The following is an 18,306-nucleotide window of genomic DNA, read 5'->3' as shown; positions in this document are numbered from 1 at the left end:
CAAATTAAATACTGTATTTTAAAAAAAAAAGTGCAGATAAAGGTACTTAAATTCTCTTATACATCCAGTTGAATATAACCAAGTTCTTAGCTGGCCAAGCTGAGGTTTTAAAGCTGCTCTCTGCAGCTTTGAACCAGGTTTCCATAACTGCATGGATGCCAGCATTTTCCAGGGTTAGGAATGCTTACGAGTGCAGTTTCATGTTTAGACTCCTAGCATTTAGCAGCATGACATTTAATTTGTGTTTTGTTGAAATTTTTATGTTGGTAGTTTTTTTAATTGTGCAATTCTTTCTACTGTCTGCATATTTACCTGGAATGAAATGTTTTACCTTATTTATTTCAAAAAGAAAATTGTGTTATTTAATGTAAAATCCCCTCAGGTTACTTATTTAATTACAGTAAGGTTTGAAATATTTTACCGACTTATCCAAACATTTGCTGTCTGCCCACAAAAGGAATATACTTTTTTGGTAGCTGCTACCTTTTGAAAATGTATGGTATGTTCTTGTTTCATTAGTTTTGATTAACTGGTGGCAGCATGCCTTAAAACTTAGAAAGGTGTGAATTGATAATGGAGAGCCACAATGTATCCCTATTCTAAAAATACTGTTTCTGAATACACTGAACATGAGTGTGTGTGGCTGTGGGTGTCTGTGTACATGCACATGTACATGTAATATAATTCTGGTCAAGCTTGAATTACTGTTGGCAGTGTATGGCACTGGGTTTGATATGAGGTGGATGAAATCCTGGGGACCCAATGATTACAACTCTAACACATATCCAGACACTGTGAAACATTTGTATGACTTGGATATTACCCACAAATTTATAGTACATCCTTAAGGCCTACTGCCCTTTTTTTATACTAACTAGTACCAATTGTGGGAGTCAAACTCTATATTGCTGTTTCCATGACGCATTCAGATATTGACACCTGAAGTCTGAGAACCCCTAGCCTCTGCCCATCACACACTAAAAACTTTTTTTTTTCAGTTGCTGCATTTATCTCTGTGGAACTCAACTCTCATATAGCCAAAAAGGAAGGTGGTACATACACAGCCTCTACCAGTACCTAGACAGGGAGATAGGTTGGCATAATAGTAAAGTTGTTTATCTTACAGACACAAGGTACAGGGTTTGATTCTCACATGGGGTAATTGGATAGTTTTAAAATGGTCTACAGAGGCAGTTAGCCTAGTACTAACCTATGAACCTATGAAAAAGCTGGATGAAAAAGCGGCAGAAATGTACCATGAGAGTATGAGTGTCATCTGTTCAGTGTGGACAGTGACATCATCTCCCAGATAGGCAGGCACTTCCCGGCCAAAAGATTAACTAAACGTTAATGAGAACAATGTTTCAGGTTTGCTTTGTCAGTCTCATTAGGTATCAGTGGTTCAAAGACGAAGGAAGAATGGTACACAAGTGTGTGTATCAAAACATTTAAGCACATAACAATTTAGACTTGTCTCTCAGGCTCCAGGGATCTTTGAGACTGTGGCACAAGCATTTAGACTCTTCATTATATGGAAAGTACAGTTTTGTACCTAACATAAATGTAGATGTCCGAGAGGTATGCATCTGCAGTCCTTAGAAATGGGTTGTCCTGTCCTCAGGCAGCCCTTCGGTCGGCCAGATTCCAAAGTCTGGGTCTGGCCTCGGCTGATGTTGCACTTCACCCGACGTCATAGCTGCAGTTCTTCGGGTATAAAGGCATCAGCCGACGCCATTTTCCTCAGTGTTTCTTGCCCAAGATACCAGGTGCCCTCTAGGAAGGCTAAATTTGGATAAATGCAAATATTTCCAAACAAAAGAGAGCAAATAGAAATAAACATGTATATACATATATACAAACAAATACACCATAATAGATTCCCCCAGCTAGCTACAAGATGGGCAAATACCCTAGGAGTACCACAGAGGGGAAGGAGGGTGGGTAATCCTGACTGCAGATGCATACCTCTCGGACATCTACATTTATGGTAGGTACAAAACTGTACTATGTCCTTCAAGGATGCATCTGCAGTCCTTACAAATGGGTAGAATACCATAGCCAAACTGGGGGAGGAGGTAATAATAAGATTATGGTGTAGTTAAGATCCCTTGCAAAACAGCAGTGGCAAAACCTGCTCGGGATCTGGAATATAAGGGTAGATTATAATGCTTGGCAAATGTATGCACGGAGCTCCAAGTAGCAGCCTCTAAAATGTCTTTGGTAGCCACTCCTCGTAAAAAAGCTGTAGTAGTGGCTGTAGCCCTTGTGGAATGAGGTCTGATGTTTTCTGGAGTTGTATTCTCATGGTAAGAGTAACAGAATCTAATGCAATTTCCTATCCACTTAGAGATTGTCTGTTTTGAAATTGCTTTTCCTTCCATTCCTGTTGCATATGCTACCAGTAACTGGTCAGTTTTTCTATTGCTCTTGGTTCTGTCCAGGTAGTAGCGTAATTGTCTATGTACATCCAAGGTATGTATCCCCTGTTCTGTGGGTTGGGGAAGAATGTAGGCAGGTGGATAGCTTGGTTTAAAGATACCCTGGAGACCACCTTTGGCATAAAAGTAGGATTAGTTCTCATGGACACTCTATCTTGATGGAAGATAAGGAAGGGCTGTACTGCCATTAATGCCTGTAATTCAGAAACCCTTCTTGCTGAAGTGATTGCAAGCAGGAAAGCAGTTTTCCATGATAAGTACTGTAATTCTGCTGTTGCTGCTGGCTCAAAAGGAGGGAGTGTTAATTTTTCTAGCACAAAGTTTAAGTCCCAAGCGGGCAATGGTGGCTTCCTTGGAGTATTCCAGGATGTTAGCTATGTTTACCAGTGACACATTTTCTCCTTTTGCTGCACTCCAAATGAGATATCTTTTCCATTTTGCTGAGTAAGTTTTTCTTGTTGAGGGTCTGCGAGCCTCCAAGATAATGTCCTTAACCCTTTCAGATAAATCTGGGTTATTTTGTCTTATGCAATGTTCCAGGCAGCTAGCTGCAGCGTTTTTAGGTTTGGATGCAGGGTTTTGAAGTTGTTCTGTGTTAGCAGTAAGGGAACTAGGGGCAGAGGCCATATTTGTTCCCGAGACATACTCCTCAGTAATGGGTACCAATGCTGCCTCGGCCAGTCTGGAGCTATCAGGATGATCCTTGGCCGGTCTTCTTTGATCTTCAGTAGCACCTTGTGCATCAAAGGAAGAGGTGGGAATGCATACGCTGTCAGGTCTTTCCAACTGAAAGATAGGGAGTCCACCTTCCAAGCAAGTGGGTGGTATGCCCTTGTGCAGAATTTTTTCAATTGGTGGTTGTGTGGGGATGCGAATAAGTCTATTTCTGGTAGTCCCCATTTCCTTGTAATGGATTTGAAGATGTCTGGATGCAGCATCCATTCGTGGGCATCTCGTGGTAGTTCTGCTTAGGATGTCTGCTAGTATATTTTCTTTTCCTGGTACAAATATTGCCTGTAGCTGAATGTTGTAGCTCAGGGCCACATTCCAGAGGTCCATTGCCATCCGGCATAGAGGGTATGAATGTGTGCCTCCCTATATGTTGATGTACCACATAACTGTGGTGTTGTCCGTCCTTATCAGCAATTGACCCTGTTGAAGAAACGGTCTGAATGTCTGAATTGCCAGTTTCACTGCCAGCATCTCCTTTTGATTTATGTGTAGGTTCAGCTGGTCTTGAGTCCATAGGCCTTGTATGCACTTGTCCAGCATGTGTGCCCCCCAACCGAGGTCTGAGGCGTCCGTGGTGATAGTCTGGCTTGGTTGAGGGCTGTGGAAGGGCAATCCCTTGTTCAATTGACAGGCCTGGGCCCACCATTGGAATTCTTGCTTCAGGCATGGAATTATTGGAATTTGGGTTTCTAGGCTGTGCTTATGTTGAGACCATAAATTCCTTAGGTACCACTGCAACTTCCTCATATGTAGTCTGGTATGTGGAATCAATATTATGCAGGATGCCATGTAACCCAGGGCTTGCAGGACTTTTCTTGCTGTTAGCTGGTTCTGCGTTGTTAATGCCATGAAATAGAGAGGAAGGTGCTTCTGCTTTTCTGCTGTGAGGGATGCCATTTGATTTGATGTGTCCAGTTCTGCACCCAAGAAAGTTATTGTCTGGGATGGTATCAGCCTTGACTTTTTTATATTGACTGTGTATCCCAAGGCTTGTAGTAGATGAATGACCTTTTTCAAATCTTTTTCTAATTTGTTTTGTTGTCCGCTTGTAACAGGCAGTCGTCCAGGTAAGGGTAAATTTGAATTCCTGAAGCCTGCAATAAGCAATTACTGATGCCAGGCATTTCGTGAATACTCTGGGCGCAGTAGATAAGCCAAAGGGCAATGCTGAGAATTGATAATGCTCTGATCCTGCAAGAAATCTGAGGTATCTTCTGTAATTTGGTCGTATGGGGACGTGCAGGTATGCCTCCTTGAGATCTAGAGTTACCAGCCAAGACTCGTTGCCCAGCATGGGAAGGAGCTGCTGTAGGGTCAGCATCTTGAATTTTGGAACAATGAGATATGTGTTTAGAGCGGACAGGTCGAGAATAGGTCTCCATTGGTTTTCTTTTCTTGGCACCAGGAAAAGTCTGGAGTAAAATCCTTGCCCTTGTTCCATAGACGGTACCTTTTCTATAGCTCTCATCCTTATCAAGTGGTCTATTTGTTCTAGAGCTTTTTTCTTTTGATTTGGAGGTAGGTTTGGCATTCCTCTCTTCCTTGGTAGAGTATGGAAGCGAAACCTGTAACCTTGGTCTATTGTCTGTAAAATCCATTTGTCTCCTGTGATGTGATGCCAGTTTTCCAAAAATAAGGCTAGCTTTCCGTCTAAGGGTGCTTCTAGTTGTTCCCTGGTAGGCGGTCTCAGAGCCAAGTCACTGTGATTGTCCTGTGGAAGTGGTAGTGGCTGGATCTGTGGCAGTACTTCGCTGGTTGTTAGGCTGCCACTGACACCCCCTGTAGGCACCTCTGGATTGACCCCTGCCTCTTGGGCGCCTATTCCTGCCTCTCTGTGCTCTGGTGTCTGGAAAGGACCAATTCTTGGAAGGCCAGTTCGTACTAAACCTTGGAGGCTGGACCTGTAAGAAATCCTTGACTGTCTGGACAGATTTTGCTTTCTCTTCCACCTTCTTCAGCACCTGCTGTGCAGGGGAGCCAAACAAATTGAGCTTATCCATGGGAGCATCTAGAAGCTTTGATTTAACATGGTCTGGTAAGGACTGCTCTTTTAACCATGCATGCCTTCTGATCACTGTACCAGTCATAGCTGATCTAAAGGAAGCCTCCAGTGCATCATAGCCGCATTTTAAGGAATGATTACTGACCTGCTGAATGTTATGTACCATTTCCTGAAGAGATTTTTTGTCTAATGGTTCAGGTGAGGACAGTTTTTTAGTTAACTGATCTAACATAAATTCCTGATACTGAATCATGTGGAATTGACAGTTTAAGGCCCTAGCTGAAAGAGTAGCAGAAGTGTAAACTTTTTTACCCCATCTCTCTAAGGCCCTGGATTCCCTTTCAGAGGGGAGGGTTTTTTTGGCAGAGGTAGCTGCTACTGCCTTGGGTCCCTGTGAAATAGTTTCAGGATCTGCAAAAGGAGCCTTATACAAATGATAATGTGTGTCCAGAACCCTGTAGTACCTGTCGGGCTTAGCAGGGGCCGGAGGAAGTGAATCAGGAGCAGTACAAGTATCATTAAATGCATCATCCACAACAGTAAGTACTGGAGGAATGGCTAAAGGCCTATGCTGTGGCAAATGCAAAAAGGTCCTAAGCCTTTTCCTAGAGTCTGAAAAATCCTGGCCCTGCCATTGAAATTGTTCCCTCATAGCATGCAAGGTTTCCCCAAAAGAAAAATGCTCAGGAGGAGAGGCAGAAGGAATGGAGTCTTCTGCATCAGAGTCCTCATAAGGAGAATAAGGGCCCTCTGGAGGGTCTGTATGTTCTGAATCATCAGAGGAGTAATCTGTAGAAACTGGCTCAGGGGGCTCTGCTCTAGGCCTCTTCTCTGGAGGTGGGTGAGAGGCCCTGTCAGGGTGAGGTTGGGATCCCCGGATCAAAGAAATAAGATCCACTGCAAGACTAAGCATTTGAGTACTAGAGCTAGGCCTGTGAGAGGGGGTCTTAGCTGGCACATTCTTGGTAGATTTTGCTGCTTTAGCCCTGGCAAAAGCCTTAATCGACATGGATGCAGGGGGCCTAGCAGCTCCACGTGCAGGTGTAGATATATCTAAAGGAATAGTATCAGATAAATCCTGTGATCCTGCAGGAGCAGGTGGGATTTCAGTAGCAGATTCAGCCATGCTGGATGAGGCCTCGGTAGGAGGCTAGCTTTCGGCCGAAGGAAGGACCGCGGACTCGGTTTCAGCCGAAACCGAGACACTCGCTGTTGACTTAACCGTGGTTTCGGCCGAAACCGCGGACCGTGAGTGTCGGTCCTTTTCCTTGCGCTTTTTAGTAAATTGCGAAGTCGGAGTTTCCGACGGCATGTTGTAAGCAAAAGCGGAGCCGAAAAACTCCTCAGCAAATTCTGACCGACGTCTAAGTGTCCGTCAGTTGAAAGAAGCACAGGCTAGACAAGCTGCTACGTCGTGGTCTGGGCCTAAACAAGGTAGGCAGTAAGAGTGGAAATCTTTATGAGGTATTTGTTTCCCACAAGTTAAACAGTTATTCACTTTTTCTGACATTGGCTGAGGCAAGAAAGAGTCCCCAACGGGGTACTTAGCTTTTTAGAAGTCTTCGGTAGTAGTAATTTCTGATTCTGACCAACCGGCACTTGCGAACAGCTTCTGCTTCGGGCGCCACACGGCAAGAAAGACTGAGGAAAATGGCGTCGGCTGATGCCTTTATACCCGAAGAACTGCAGCTATGACGTCGGGTGAAGTGCGACATCAGCCGAGGCCAGACCCAGACTTTGGAATCTGGACGACCGAAGGGCTGCCTGAGGACAGGACAACCCATTTGTAAGGACTGCAGATGCATCCTTGAAGGACATCCTCAACCAGGGTGCTAAGCCACTCCATAATGTACTGTCTGCTACCTCTTAATTCATCAGTAACATCCCAGAAGAAAACTGAAAAGAACAAAGCAAAGAGAAATGGCTGTCTCCTGCAGAAAGAACTTTACTCTAAGATCTAACAATAAGGTAAGTATCCATAACTTTTGTTACCTGGTACTGTAGGGCTCTGGCTACAAGAACCTGTAGGAAAATGTCTTCAGCTCAAATATCCTTGGGAACTGCCCAAAGAAAAATGAGCATCTATGACTGTGATTGTCCCAGTAGAGACCAAGCAATACAAGTCATCACCAGAATACAACCTCACACAGAACAAGAAAGTAAAGATCCAGGTGATGGAACCTAAGATGTACTTAAGTTTTGTTAAAGGATACTCAGGCACAAGGATGGTGTTAAGACTGTATTTACGAAAGATAAATATGCACAATGTGACAACTAAATGTAACAAGTACCTGGTTGTCTAAAAATGTCACAGTAAATTTTGCTCAGGTGCTTCTGAAAGACAATAAAACACTTAACTGTTCTTTCTAAACCTTATAGGTCTTATGCTGATCACACAGTATTCTAGAACTCAAGCAGTAGAAAAGTAGAAAGAGAAAACCTGCCAAAGAAGAATCTTGGAAGTCACAAATTAAAATGGGGGGGGGATTATCTGTCACTCCCATTAGGAAAGGCTAAGTATCATATTTAAGCAGCATTTCTTGGGGAAAATAAACTCAACAATATTTGAAAAGCCCAAGAAACAAAGTGCAGATGAGTACTAAAGGATAGAAGTCTCTGAATAATCAGAAAGGGTAAACAAGTTATTTCCTGACAAAGTAGCGCTGTTAAAAGTAGTTGTGAAGGAGATTGTAAAGTTTTACTGTACTGTACTGTGAAAACTAAAGAACAGTACAGACGAGAGGTCTTTATAATAAGCAGTATTTAATGTGGTGCAATATTCATTGTGACCCAACTGCTTTCTCAGTCTTTGGTAAGAGATACAAACATCTGACCTTCTTTGTCAATGGACTTGGTTTACTTATATCATACCTGAAACAAAGTGAGCATATCAAGGGAGTTAAGCGATTATCATCATAAGTGAACTACAGGGAAAGAAAAACAAGGAAATGAATGGAGTAGTTCAGGCTGGTTTTGGTGACAGCACTTGGATCATAGGAGGTAATTAGGCTAACAGCCCCAGGGCCCTTTCAAGCCTAGATAAGTTCAATCCTATTCCCAAGGGTATCTAGTTCAAACAGACATTATAATCAGCACCTACTGATTCTGTCCAACAAGGACACAAGTGGAACCCTGAGGGTGAATTTCAGGTTACCCATCCAATTGTCCAAACTGTGCTTAAACAGGGCCAACGAGGGGCTTTGTTTAACATGAATGGGAAGCTTGTTCCAAAGGTGGGGCAACCTCTGTGAGACAAATCTGTTTCTCTGACAAGTTCTGTTGATGTCACATACCAGGTTAAGGTCCTTTGAGCAAGTGATCCATCTGATGCCATCTCACTTGTGAATGTGCAGCATTTCCATCAAAGCTGGGTCAGATATTGCTCTCAGTCTGTATGACACAGAGTAAAGTGACAATGATTCCGGTCTGTCTGCAAAAGACAGATCTCGAAGACCCTGAATTTTTTTCGTAAGGAACCTCTGTGGTCTCTCCAGTTGCTGCAGGTGTTTGTAAAGGAACATACCAAATGGAGCATTGTACTCTATTATTGGCCTGATGAGGGAAGAGTACAGGGGGGTTATAACCTCTTTTTTTTTCTGTAGGCAATGCCCTTACTTAGGAGATGAGCAATATAAAATGTCCTTCTTACCACTGTGGAGAAATGGTGATCGAAGTTAAGGTTGCTGTCAACCTGTGTGCCCAGATCTCTCACCACTGACTGTGTGCTTAGGGTATTGCTATTGATGGGTAGTTTGCAGGAACATCACCCTTGCTGAAGGGGATGATAATGCATTTTTTTGCATTAAGTTTAAGACCATGACTTCAGCACCAGTCATTAGTCTGTGTAAGATCTTCTTGCAGGATGCTGACATCGCTGGGAGTTTCAATCATTGCTCCCAGTTTGCACTCATTGGCAAACTTTGTCAGCCACAGTCTTTTAGTTTTAGCCTGTACTTCAGAGAAGTACATTCTAAAGAGTAGGGGTCCCAGAACCGATCCTTGTGGAACACCACTGGTTATGAGTCTCCTGGAGGAGGTGGAGTCCCCTATTTTGACCGTATGAGTTCCATCAGTGAGCCAGTTTGCAACCCATCTGACAATATATAATTTAGATGAACAATGGTTAACCCTTTAACAAGTAACCACTTTCCAAAAGGACTGTACCCCCCCCCCCAATAAATGACTGTCTTTTAACTAATTCAACATATTTCAGAATATAGTCAGGGAATATTACTATTATAATTAGCTATAAAAATGTTCTCAGACTGGCCTTCCACCCTCAAATGCAACACAGTGGCTGCATCTTGAATTAAAAAAAATGTTTTTTGATGTTCTTTAATTCCTCAGAATACAAAAATAATAAAATATCACTTTTATCCTGGAAAACGTGCTCTTTTTAGGCCTGAAGTCATATAGTTATACAGCTTTTTTATTCTGAAGACAACTGAAAGCTACACTTTTGTTTTAAAATGACTGGCATGTAAAATATTTCAGTTTGTAATTTAAAATGCTATTCTGTCCTGGATTTGACATTGGCTTCATAAATCTTTGACACAACACCCCTTTTAAAACTCAATCAGTCATCACGAACCTGGTTACTTTCATTAATAATGAGCTATCCTTTGATCACCATGTGCCCACTGATGTTATAAAACATACAGTCAGTCCTAATCTTCAGGAGTATACATTCTAGACCAAAGTCATAATCCCTTTCTACATCTCCCTCATTGGGTGGATAAGAGTATAATACCCCCTTTGGTATGTACGTCTATGCACATTATCCAGCTCAAGAGACATTAGCATTTAATCACTAAGACAATCAAAGGAATGTCCTCTGTGAACTATCCAAACTGCCTCAAAGCACTCTCTCTCTCTTTTTTCTTTCCTATAGACTTCTGAGAGGAGACCTCTGTCTAGCATATAGAAGCTTAAAAGATCAGATCAAATGCAATCGCCTCCACATCTCCAAAACAAGTAATACCCTAAACACCTGGTCAACAGATTTTAATTTCCACTAATACATAAAAAGGACCTGCTAGTGAGACAGCTAGCTATCACAGAGATTCTTTTACGGAACAGACGTCCATTGGATGTAAAGGCTTCCTGGTCTTCATTAAATGAAACTTGGATGAATGAATGAGCAATCATAAATATACACTGGGTCTGGCCTCTGAAGACTGTAATGAAATGGTTGAAACTAGACAAATTATTCATTTTGCTGGATATTTATGAGCTGACCTCCCAAGCACACATTGTAAGGAGTCAAAACTAGGTATTAATTCAAGAAGATAGGTAACTACAAATCTGGGATCTTGTGGCCAGGCTGCAAAAAGTGTCCTTTGGATCAATATCCTAGCATTTACCTATGAACCTCTGAATATTTCTTCATTGTTTTAAGATATTTTTACAAACTTTTCAGGTGAGATCACTAAAGAAGCCCACTTTTTTAGATTCTATAAACCAAAGGCAATTGGAGAAAGCAGACAACAGAATGTCAAATATGTCCTTGCTTATTTAATCGTTTATTACATTTTGTTCATTGGGAAAGTGGGCTGGTCTACTGCAGAGCAAAAATGGATTCTGTCTCTTAATGCTGATAAGACACCAGGTCTTAATGAAGTTGTCTCTCTTAAGCCTTCTGTAAAAGCTAGACCTCTCAAACACTAAGTATAGGACTATCTATTTATATTTATGTTTTCTATATGCTTTATTTGCCTGTTTTCCAGTTGTGACATTTTTCTTTCAGATAATTGTTGCTTTGATTAGTGCCTTAATTGACTGATTAACTTATGCTATTTAAGTGCTTTTGTTACTAGTTGAGAACAGTCTGATGAAGCGGTGAGAGGACACCGTGAAAGCGCTAACTCTCTTTTGTGTGCATTAAAGTTTTTTGTTTTACCTTCAGCTGTGTTAGCTTCGGTACCTTTTTGTTTTTTAGTACTTTGTGCTTAGACAACCCATCAAGGACCCCACTCTACTAGGGGCTCAAAGATATAGGTCTCAATCATTCGCTCAATGACTCGCTCTGCTTCAAGGGTTTTAGAGTCAAATGTGTCAGATGGGGATTTTGTGACTGGATTTGGTACATTTTTTTTAAACCTGAGACCTTTTTAATCTCAAAAAATCAAAAAACTGTCTAACAATTGGTGGAAAAAATATGGACTGTGGGGTACTGAACGAGGGTAGATTTGTCTGAAGCTTGCAGACATGCTGTTGACTGCAGGAAGGGAGCTGTTTTCTTGGTCCTTAGAACAGATGTAAAATCAAACCATACAATCTAGTATGCCACTTAAAGCTGACATTCCTCTGTGTAGTCGATGAGAACAGCACTACTGTTTTGCACAAATAAGGTACATGGCACAACATGCTGTTTTACTTTCAAGCCATGTTCTTGTGCAGATTATCTTATTATGGTGGGGAGGGGTCGCTTTATTTGGCATACCACTGTACTATAGTTTATATGCTTCACCCTAAGTTTTATTATTCTGTGCTCAGCAACAGACTCATGTCTGACTTAGGGTTCAAAAACTATGCCATCTACATTCTGAAGATCACCATGGAGGTACAATCAGTCTACATTTACAGATGTGGGGCTTGCAGGTTTGCAGAGTCACACTGGGAGGTTCACACTGCTGTCTTTATAAGTTGATAGACATACAATAATGCACTACCAATTTACTATGGATTTTGCTACCCGACTAAAGGAAACATAGATAAAGGCCTGCTACAGTTTCCAAGAAAGCAGCATATGTTGCATGGTTACAGAAAAATGGCAAGAATACAGACACAGTAAAAAAGTGCAGATGATGAAACCAGTTCTGCAGTGATGGCTTTTTGTTCTTAAGTCTTCCAATCATTGTTACCTCTCCCATCTATGTAGCTGCTGGTTCAGACAGACTTATACATCCACACCTATGCAGTATAGAATTTACTTTCCATTAAAAAGTCAGAACATTTCTTACAGAATTTACTTGCCATTATAAATGCAACGGAGACGACCAGCAATTAACACCGAGACACCAAAAAAAAAAAAAAAAAAAACACAGACAACAGTGTACTACTAATCCTGGCATAAAACAACTGCAAAACCAATAAATGGTAGAGCAAGCTAAATAGTAAAAGTCACTAGACTTAGCAAACAAGTTATTACATTTAGACAATTCCTTTTCTTTTTTTAATCCAAGAAGTAAAACAGCAAAACAATAGAGCATAAAGGCAAGAACAGCAAGCAAATGCCAAATGTCAGTGCTAAACCACAGCAGAAGAATGCCAAGGTTTTGGACAGGGTTAAGGAAGTGTGCCTAAAAAGCCAAAACAAAATGTAACTAACTGTCTGACTGGAATTGTATATTGGGCAATCAACAATATAAGAATTAACTGAAAAATACAGCAATTACTTCAGAAATATGAATTCTTTTACAAAAATATCTTACAGGAAAAATGAAATCTGGAAAATTTGTCTCTGATGTGAGTGTAACTTGTGGCAGAAAAAATCTGGCTAGGAAGATTGTCAGCACAACATTATGCATAAGGGGAAAGGGCTAATAATATGATAAACTTTAGATACCAGGCTGAATGAAGTCTGGTAGGTCCAGTCTTACTGGCTGGTGAGTATGGAGCTCCACATCTCAGAACTATTTCTGAACTGGTAGAAAGCTGAAGATGGAGCAATCCATTGCTGCTTTCCTAGAAGGCTCATGCCAACAAATATTATTACAGGCATCAGAGTGAGAAGTTTTAGTCCCATATGGAAGGATGAGCTGTTGGATAAATCAACTAGATAAACCATTTTTTACAGGCAGGGAAGCCTAAGTAAGGACAGACTGCCCAAATGGTTCTACTTAAATTAAACCATTACCATCTTTTTTATCCTTTTTGGAACTGTGTGTTGGGAGACAGTTATATTAATGTAAATGAAGAGGGAATATGGCCAAAATAATCCCTAACTGTATTAATTTTTTTGTCCCAACTTACTTGGAGTTTACTTTGCAATTATGAGTTCAATACTGAATAAAAGGGGGGAAACTCCTCTCTTGAGCTGGTTCACCATGTAACTGATGATCACAGAGAACTGATAAAGCAGCTGTTTAACTGATAGGAAATTTCTGCACTATAGCTTCATAGAAGAAAATGACAATTCAGCGATAGATAGTCTTCCTCCACTGCAAAGTTTACCCCTCCAACTAAGATTTTCAGAACGTATGCACCAGTGGGGCTCAATGTACAGGCAAAAAAAGTAGAGAAGAACAGCCTCATCTACCTCTGGAGAACAAAGGGCAGGGAAGAATGACCACATACTTAAGCAGAGGGCTTCACAAACTCTCTCAAACACATTCCAAAACTTAACTGACATTTAGTTTCTGAAGTACTTCACCCCCAACCCCCCCCCCAACAAAGACCAGGGCACACTACCAAAGGTTTCAGAATCTAGGCTAAGCAGCAGGCCTGGGATCCCTCTATTAACTTTATTAGGCAGGCTGCCAGTTACACTGGCATACAGAGATAGAGTCTTGACTAAGCTCAGTTAGTGGCCTGGTTACCTGCTAGAGGTGTCCAGGGAGGACAGAACTGACAAAGCTTTGTCTGTTCAGTGCTAACCTCCCCTTAGTGGGGAAAGGGTCTGGGTAGCTGCGCTAGAAGAGATGGTGCTGAATACTAATCTCACAGTGAAGGCTGGGCTAGCCATGTGGGAAAGCTTGGGAAATGCTTCTCATAGTCTTATACTTAGTGCAAGGCCAAATATGCACCAAACCTCATTGCAGGCTGTGGCCAATAAATGCAACTACAGCATATACTGAGGGACACAAATGTTATGTAACAAATCAAGTATCTCTTCTTAGTGCAACGACAGCTTTTTGCCCTCCTCCCCCTAGCATAAATTCAGTCACCAGCCTGCAGGGAAATGGGCTGGGTATTGTGGTTCCCCCCAGCCAAGAGGCAAGCCAGTTAAGGTATGTGCATGGGTTAGGAGTGGTTATAGGCTCATAAGGGGGTGCCACATCACAGCAGAAGATTCACTCTACCAATCAGTGCCGCTGCCTGCAATAGGCGAGGGAAAAAAAAACGTTATTAGCCAGTCTGTTTCATAACACTACTGAATGTGCGTGTCTTATATCTTCCAAAAACAAAAGCTGACTTTTTTTTTTTATCAATAAGCGCAGGCATTTAATTCTAGAACTGCCTCACCAATAATACAATGTACATTTTACAATATGCAGTCAAGACAAAAATAGATAAAAAACTGTGATATGGGGAACCAAAATAGTCTCTTCAGAATGGTGGTATAGGAATGTCATCTTCCATAATAATCCCCACCCCGGGGACATGACAACATCATAGCCAGTCTGCACAATTTCTAAGAAAAAGGAAGTACCAGGTATCAACAGACTTTAAACTGGTTTGTCATTCACTAATTTCCTCAGTGGTGAACTACAGCACTGAGAAGTTTCCCTTGATTTAGATCAGTAAGCAAATGGGTCATATCAAAAGGAGTTCTTTTAATTCTTTGAGAGGCTGTTTTTTCTTCTATACAAGATATAGCCCAACAGTTATTAAAATTCAGTTTTTTTTTTGTATTGTATTACACTATCCATCTAGTGAAAATTTCATTAACTTGCTGCTGTTATTAGTCTCTGCCATCAAAGAACACCAACAGGCATCTAAGAATCAACTTTGTCTATATCCATCATCATTACAATCAGGTTTCAGCAGCTGTATTTGAGAAGTACTTTGCAATCTAGAAAAGGAATTATCTGTGTGCTACTGCTGAACAGTAGCTATTCTAAACTTTTTATTATACAGATGTTAACATGATACTCTAGTATTTTAATTAAAGTAATTAGTCGTACACACGTGTTTTAAGCTCCAATGTTCTGCTGCTTTCCAGGTGTGACCCTGATCACATACTTTACGGTACTTAACTTATACAGTCAAAACCTTCACCCATATAGCTTAACAGTCCTTCTCAAGACATGAAAGTACTTAAAAAAAAAAAAAAAAAAAAAAAAAAAAAAACATGTTTACACACACACACACACACACACACACACACACACATATATATATATAAAAAACATCTCCGGTGGTACAGCGGTAGCATTGTTGCCTCACAGCAAGAGGTTCTGCAGTTCGATTCTCAGCTGAAGTGTGGGGAGTGCCTTCTGTGTGGAGTCTGCATGTCCTCCCCGCGGTTGGATGGGCGTTCAAAAGACATACGTAAATGGGCTTGCCTTCGTTGAAGGTTGGACGTCGAGCTGGCACCTCAGCATTCGTGAAAATCTACTGCCAATCATTAGCGGACTGGAGTTCTGCTGTGGCGACCCCTAACCGGGAAAAGCCGAAAGACAAGCAACATATATATATATATATTTAAATTTATGGGATGCTTAAAATAACTAACTCCCAAATGTGGATCTCACTAACATCAACACCTAAAAACTGAAAGACAGAATACTGACACTGTATTGCGCATGCTCTGAGCACAACCTTGGAGCACGCAAAAGTTAAGCATTATTTGTTGCAGGGGAGGTAACTCCCAGTACTTCCCACAACACCTGCCAATTATATATACTGTCTCTTAAATCACACAATCATTGGGGAAAAGTGCATATTCCTCAACCTAGAGGACCGTCGATCTTGCACACCTGCTGACAATCTGTTCAGTCAGCTAAAGTATGTCAACAAAACAAAAGTCACCATCTGGGAGTTTTCACTTAGTTTAAGCATTCCCATATTGTGTGTGTGCGTGTGTGTCTGTGTGTGCGTATATACACAAACACACACACACATATATATATATATATATATACACATACACAAACACAGACACATACATGCACTTATGTATACATGTAGGTATATATCTATATATGGCTTCATGACTCAAATGCAAGCCTTTTTTGATGAGCACTCATAACTGCAGTCACAAAAGGTTACAACACTCAAAAGTGAATTACTATCTCAAACAACAAAAGAGCTAAAAAAGTAATTTTGCAGGGAAGCAAACTCCCCACAGCCCCTGTTAATCTATAACTGAGATTATTATATCTTGTGAAAATGAGAAATGTAGGAGACACTAAAAGCATATCAATGTTTAGCCTTGATTATAAGCCCAACATTATTAACTATTCTAAAGAAAAAAGATCAGGCCAATGCATGACTTACTACAGATCCAAACCTTCAATTCCATTGAGGATAGAAGACAAAAGGGAAAACATCCATAATGTTCATTTTACTAGACTCTGTAAACTTAGCCAGGATCATGGAGGTTCAGTGTTGTTCACATTCCAGTGCAACCAATTTATTCAGGAAACTGAGTCAACAGGTATAATAACTTACCTGCTCAAGTCCACCTGTGTAGCCAACTTGATTCAAACTGTTTTTCATAAATCTGTAGGGGCTGTCAGACTCTTCTCGTGCAAACAGAAGCCAGCAAAATATTGGTACATCATTTCCATCTTCTTTTTCACAATACAGTTCAATAGCTTTTTTTAACATAAGTAATTTTACAGCTTCATAGAGGAAATATTCTTCCTGTTCACCTTGGAAAATGTTCTCACAGGCTACAACCTTCTCATGTGGATCTTCTAGTGAATGTAGATAGGTCCACTGCAAAATGAAAGCTCTGATTAACATTAGGGCAGGGTTTGGTTTCACTCAACCATAGCATCTTGAACATAACTTCTCAAAATTAAGCAAATATAAAAATGATTAACTAAATTTCAGGAAATACAAATCTTACGCAAATGAGACTTCAAAATACCTTTGGAATGACTAACACTTCACATGCACAAAATTAAACATAGTGGTATAATATAAACATTTTGAATTTTCAGTTTTATTTTTATGATTCAAACATACTCTCTTTAAATGCAGTGATGAGGGCGGCATCTTACAAAGATAAAGTGTCGCATTGCTTTTTTTTCTAATGCGCTTGTCTCAAAGACATTATTTAGTCCTGTTGCCAAAAGAAGCACTGGTTATGTTGCTTGTCTACAGTGGGAACCATGAAAGAAGACATGGTGTTTTCGCAAAACAGGGGGGTAGAGCTGGCTTCAGTCAATTATGGATATAAATAATGAAAAAACTGTATGATCCATGTTAAGGGGACATTCTGAAGAACACAGTCCAAAATAAATAGTAAATGCAGAAAGAAAGACCGCAAGACATTACGGTGGCATAAAAAGAAAATAGAGAAAGTTAAAAACAGTGGTGCGAAGGGAATTAGTAGTAGAAACAAAAATGAAAAAAGTTAAACCTAACACTGAATGGGAACACCATAACAGCATTATGAATAATAATATTCACGAATGCATAACATAGCTATCAAACAAAGGTAAATGCTATCAGCCAGATTTCTTTAGCAGTCAGACATCCAGCAGTGCATGAGATTGCACTCTCAAGTCATGTCCATTAGAGGGCAGGCCAGCTATAAAACAGAACAAGAGCTTTTGTTTATAAAGAAAATGCAGCAACAATCCTTCTGCAACACATTAAAGAAGCCAGAGAAATAGAAGCTTCAAGAAAAAGCTAAATGTAGAAAAAGCAATGCAAAATTCTTCAGCTATCAAGGTATGCAAAAGAAAACCACTACAAAATATATAAGTACTTCTTAAATGTAAAAAATTTCAAACCACAACTGTATACATAGGTTATGAGTTACTTCTAGAAATCAAAACTAAGAGAGGCAGACAAACAAGAAAGTCCAAGAATAAGTATGAGAGCTACAACAGATAAAACATGCACACAGTGCCAGGGCAAAAAGGAGGGTGCCTAAACTGTATCAACGATCCTACTGTCTTAACTGACAATAACCTTACATTTGACAATCATATAAATAACACTATAAAATCCGTAAAAAGAAAATTGGGCTCCCTATATAGAATAAAACCCTTCTTAACACCAACAGCCAGAACTACTATTGCCCACTCCCATTTAATCTCCACTCTTCTTTATGTTTACCCATATATACTAACCTAAAGAAAAATAATCTCACTAAACTAACTCCTATAATAATATTGCCAGGTTTGCCACTGGGAACCCATTTAGAACTCACCACTGTCTGAACTTAAAGCAGCTTGACTGAACTGCAAAACATTCTGATACTCTCCCAACTTACCGTTGTTCGTAGGATAT

At 40.5% G+C, this 18,306-nt stretch overlaps 1 protein-coding gene across 6 annotated transcripts in view; it reads right to left on the bottom strand.

Annotated features, from left to right (window-relative positions):
* The window catches only part of LOC122796606 (ubiquitin thioesterase otulin-like), a 1,420,501-nt gene that overhangs the window by 53,878 nt on the left and 1,348,317 nt on the right, over nt 1-18,306 (bottom strand). For all 6 annotated transcript variants that reach the window (XM_044065214.1, XM_044065210.1, XM_044065212.1 and 3 more), the window contains one exon: nt 16,510-16,779. In XM_044065214.1, coding sequence (XP_043921149.1) covers nt 16,510-16,779 — 270 coding nt within the window. The remainder of the gene's footprint in view (nt 1-16,509; nt 16,780-18,306) is intronic.

This window comes from Protopterus annectens, chromosome 3.part0, assembly GCF_019279795.1.
Source record: "Protopterus annectens isolate FY-2018-M chromosome 3.part0, PAN1.0, whole genome shotgun sequence".
NCBI classification, from domain to species: Eukaryota; Metazoa; Chordata; order Ceratodontiformes; family Protopteridae; genus Protopterus; species Protopterus annectens.
This window is presented reverse-complemented; position numbering and strand designations above follow the sequence as displayed.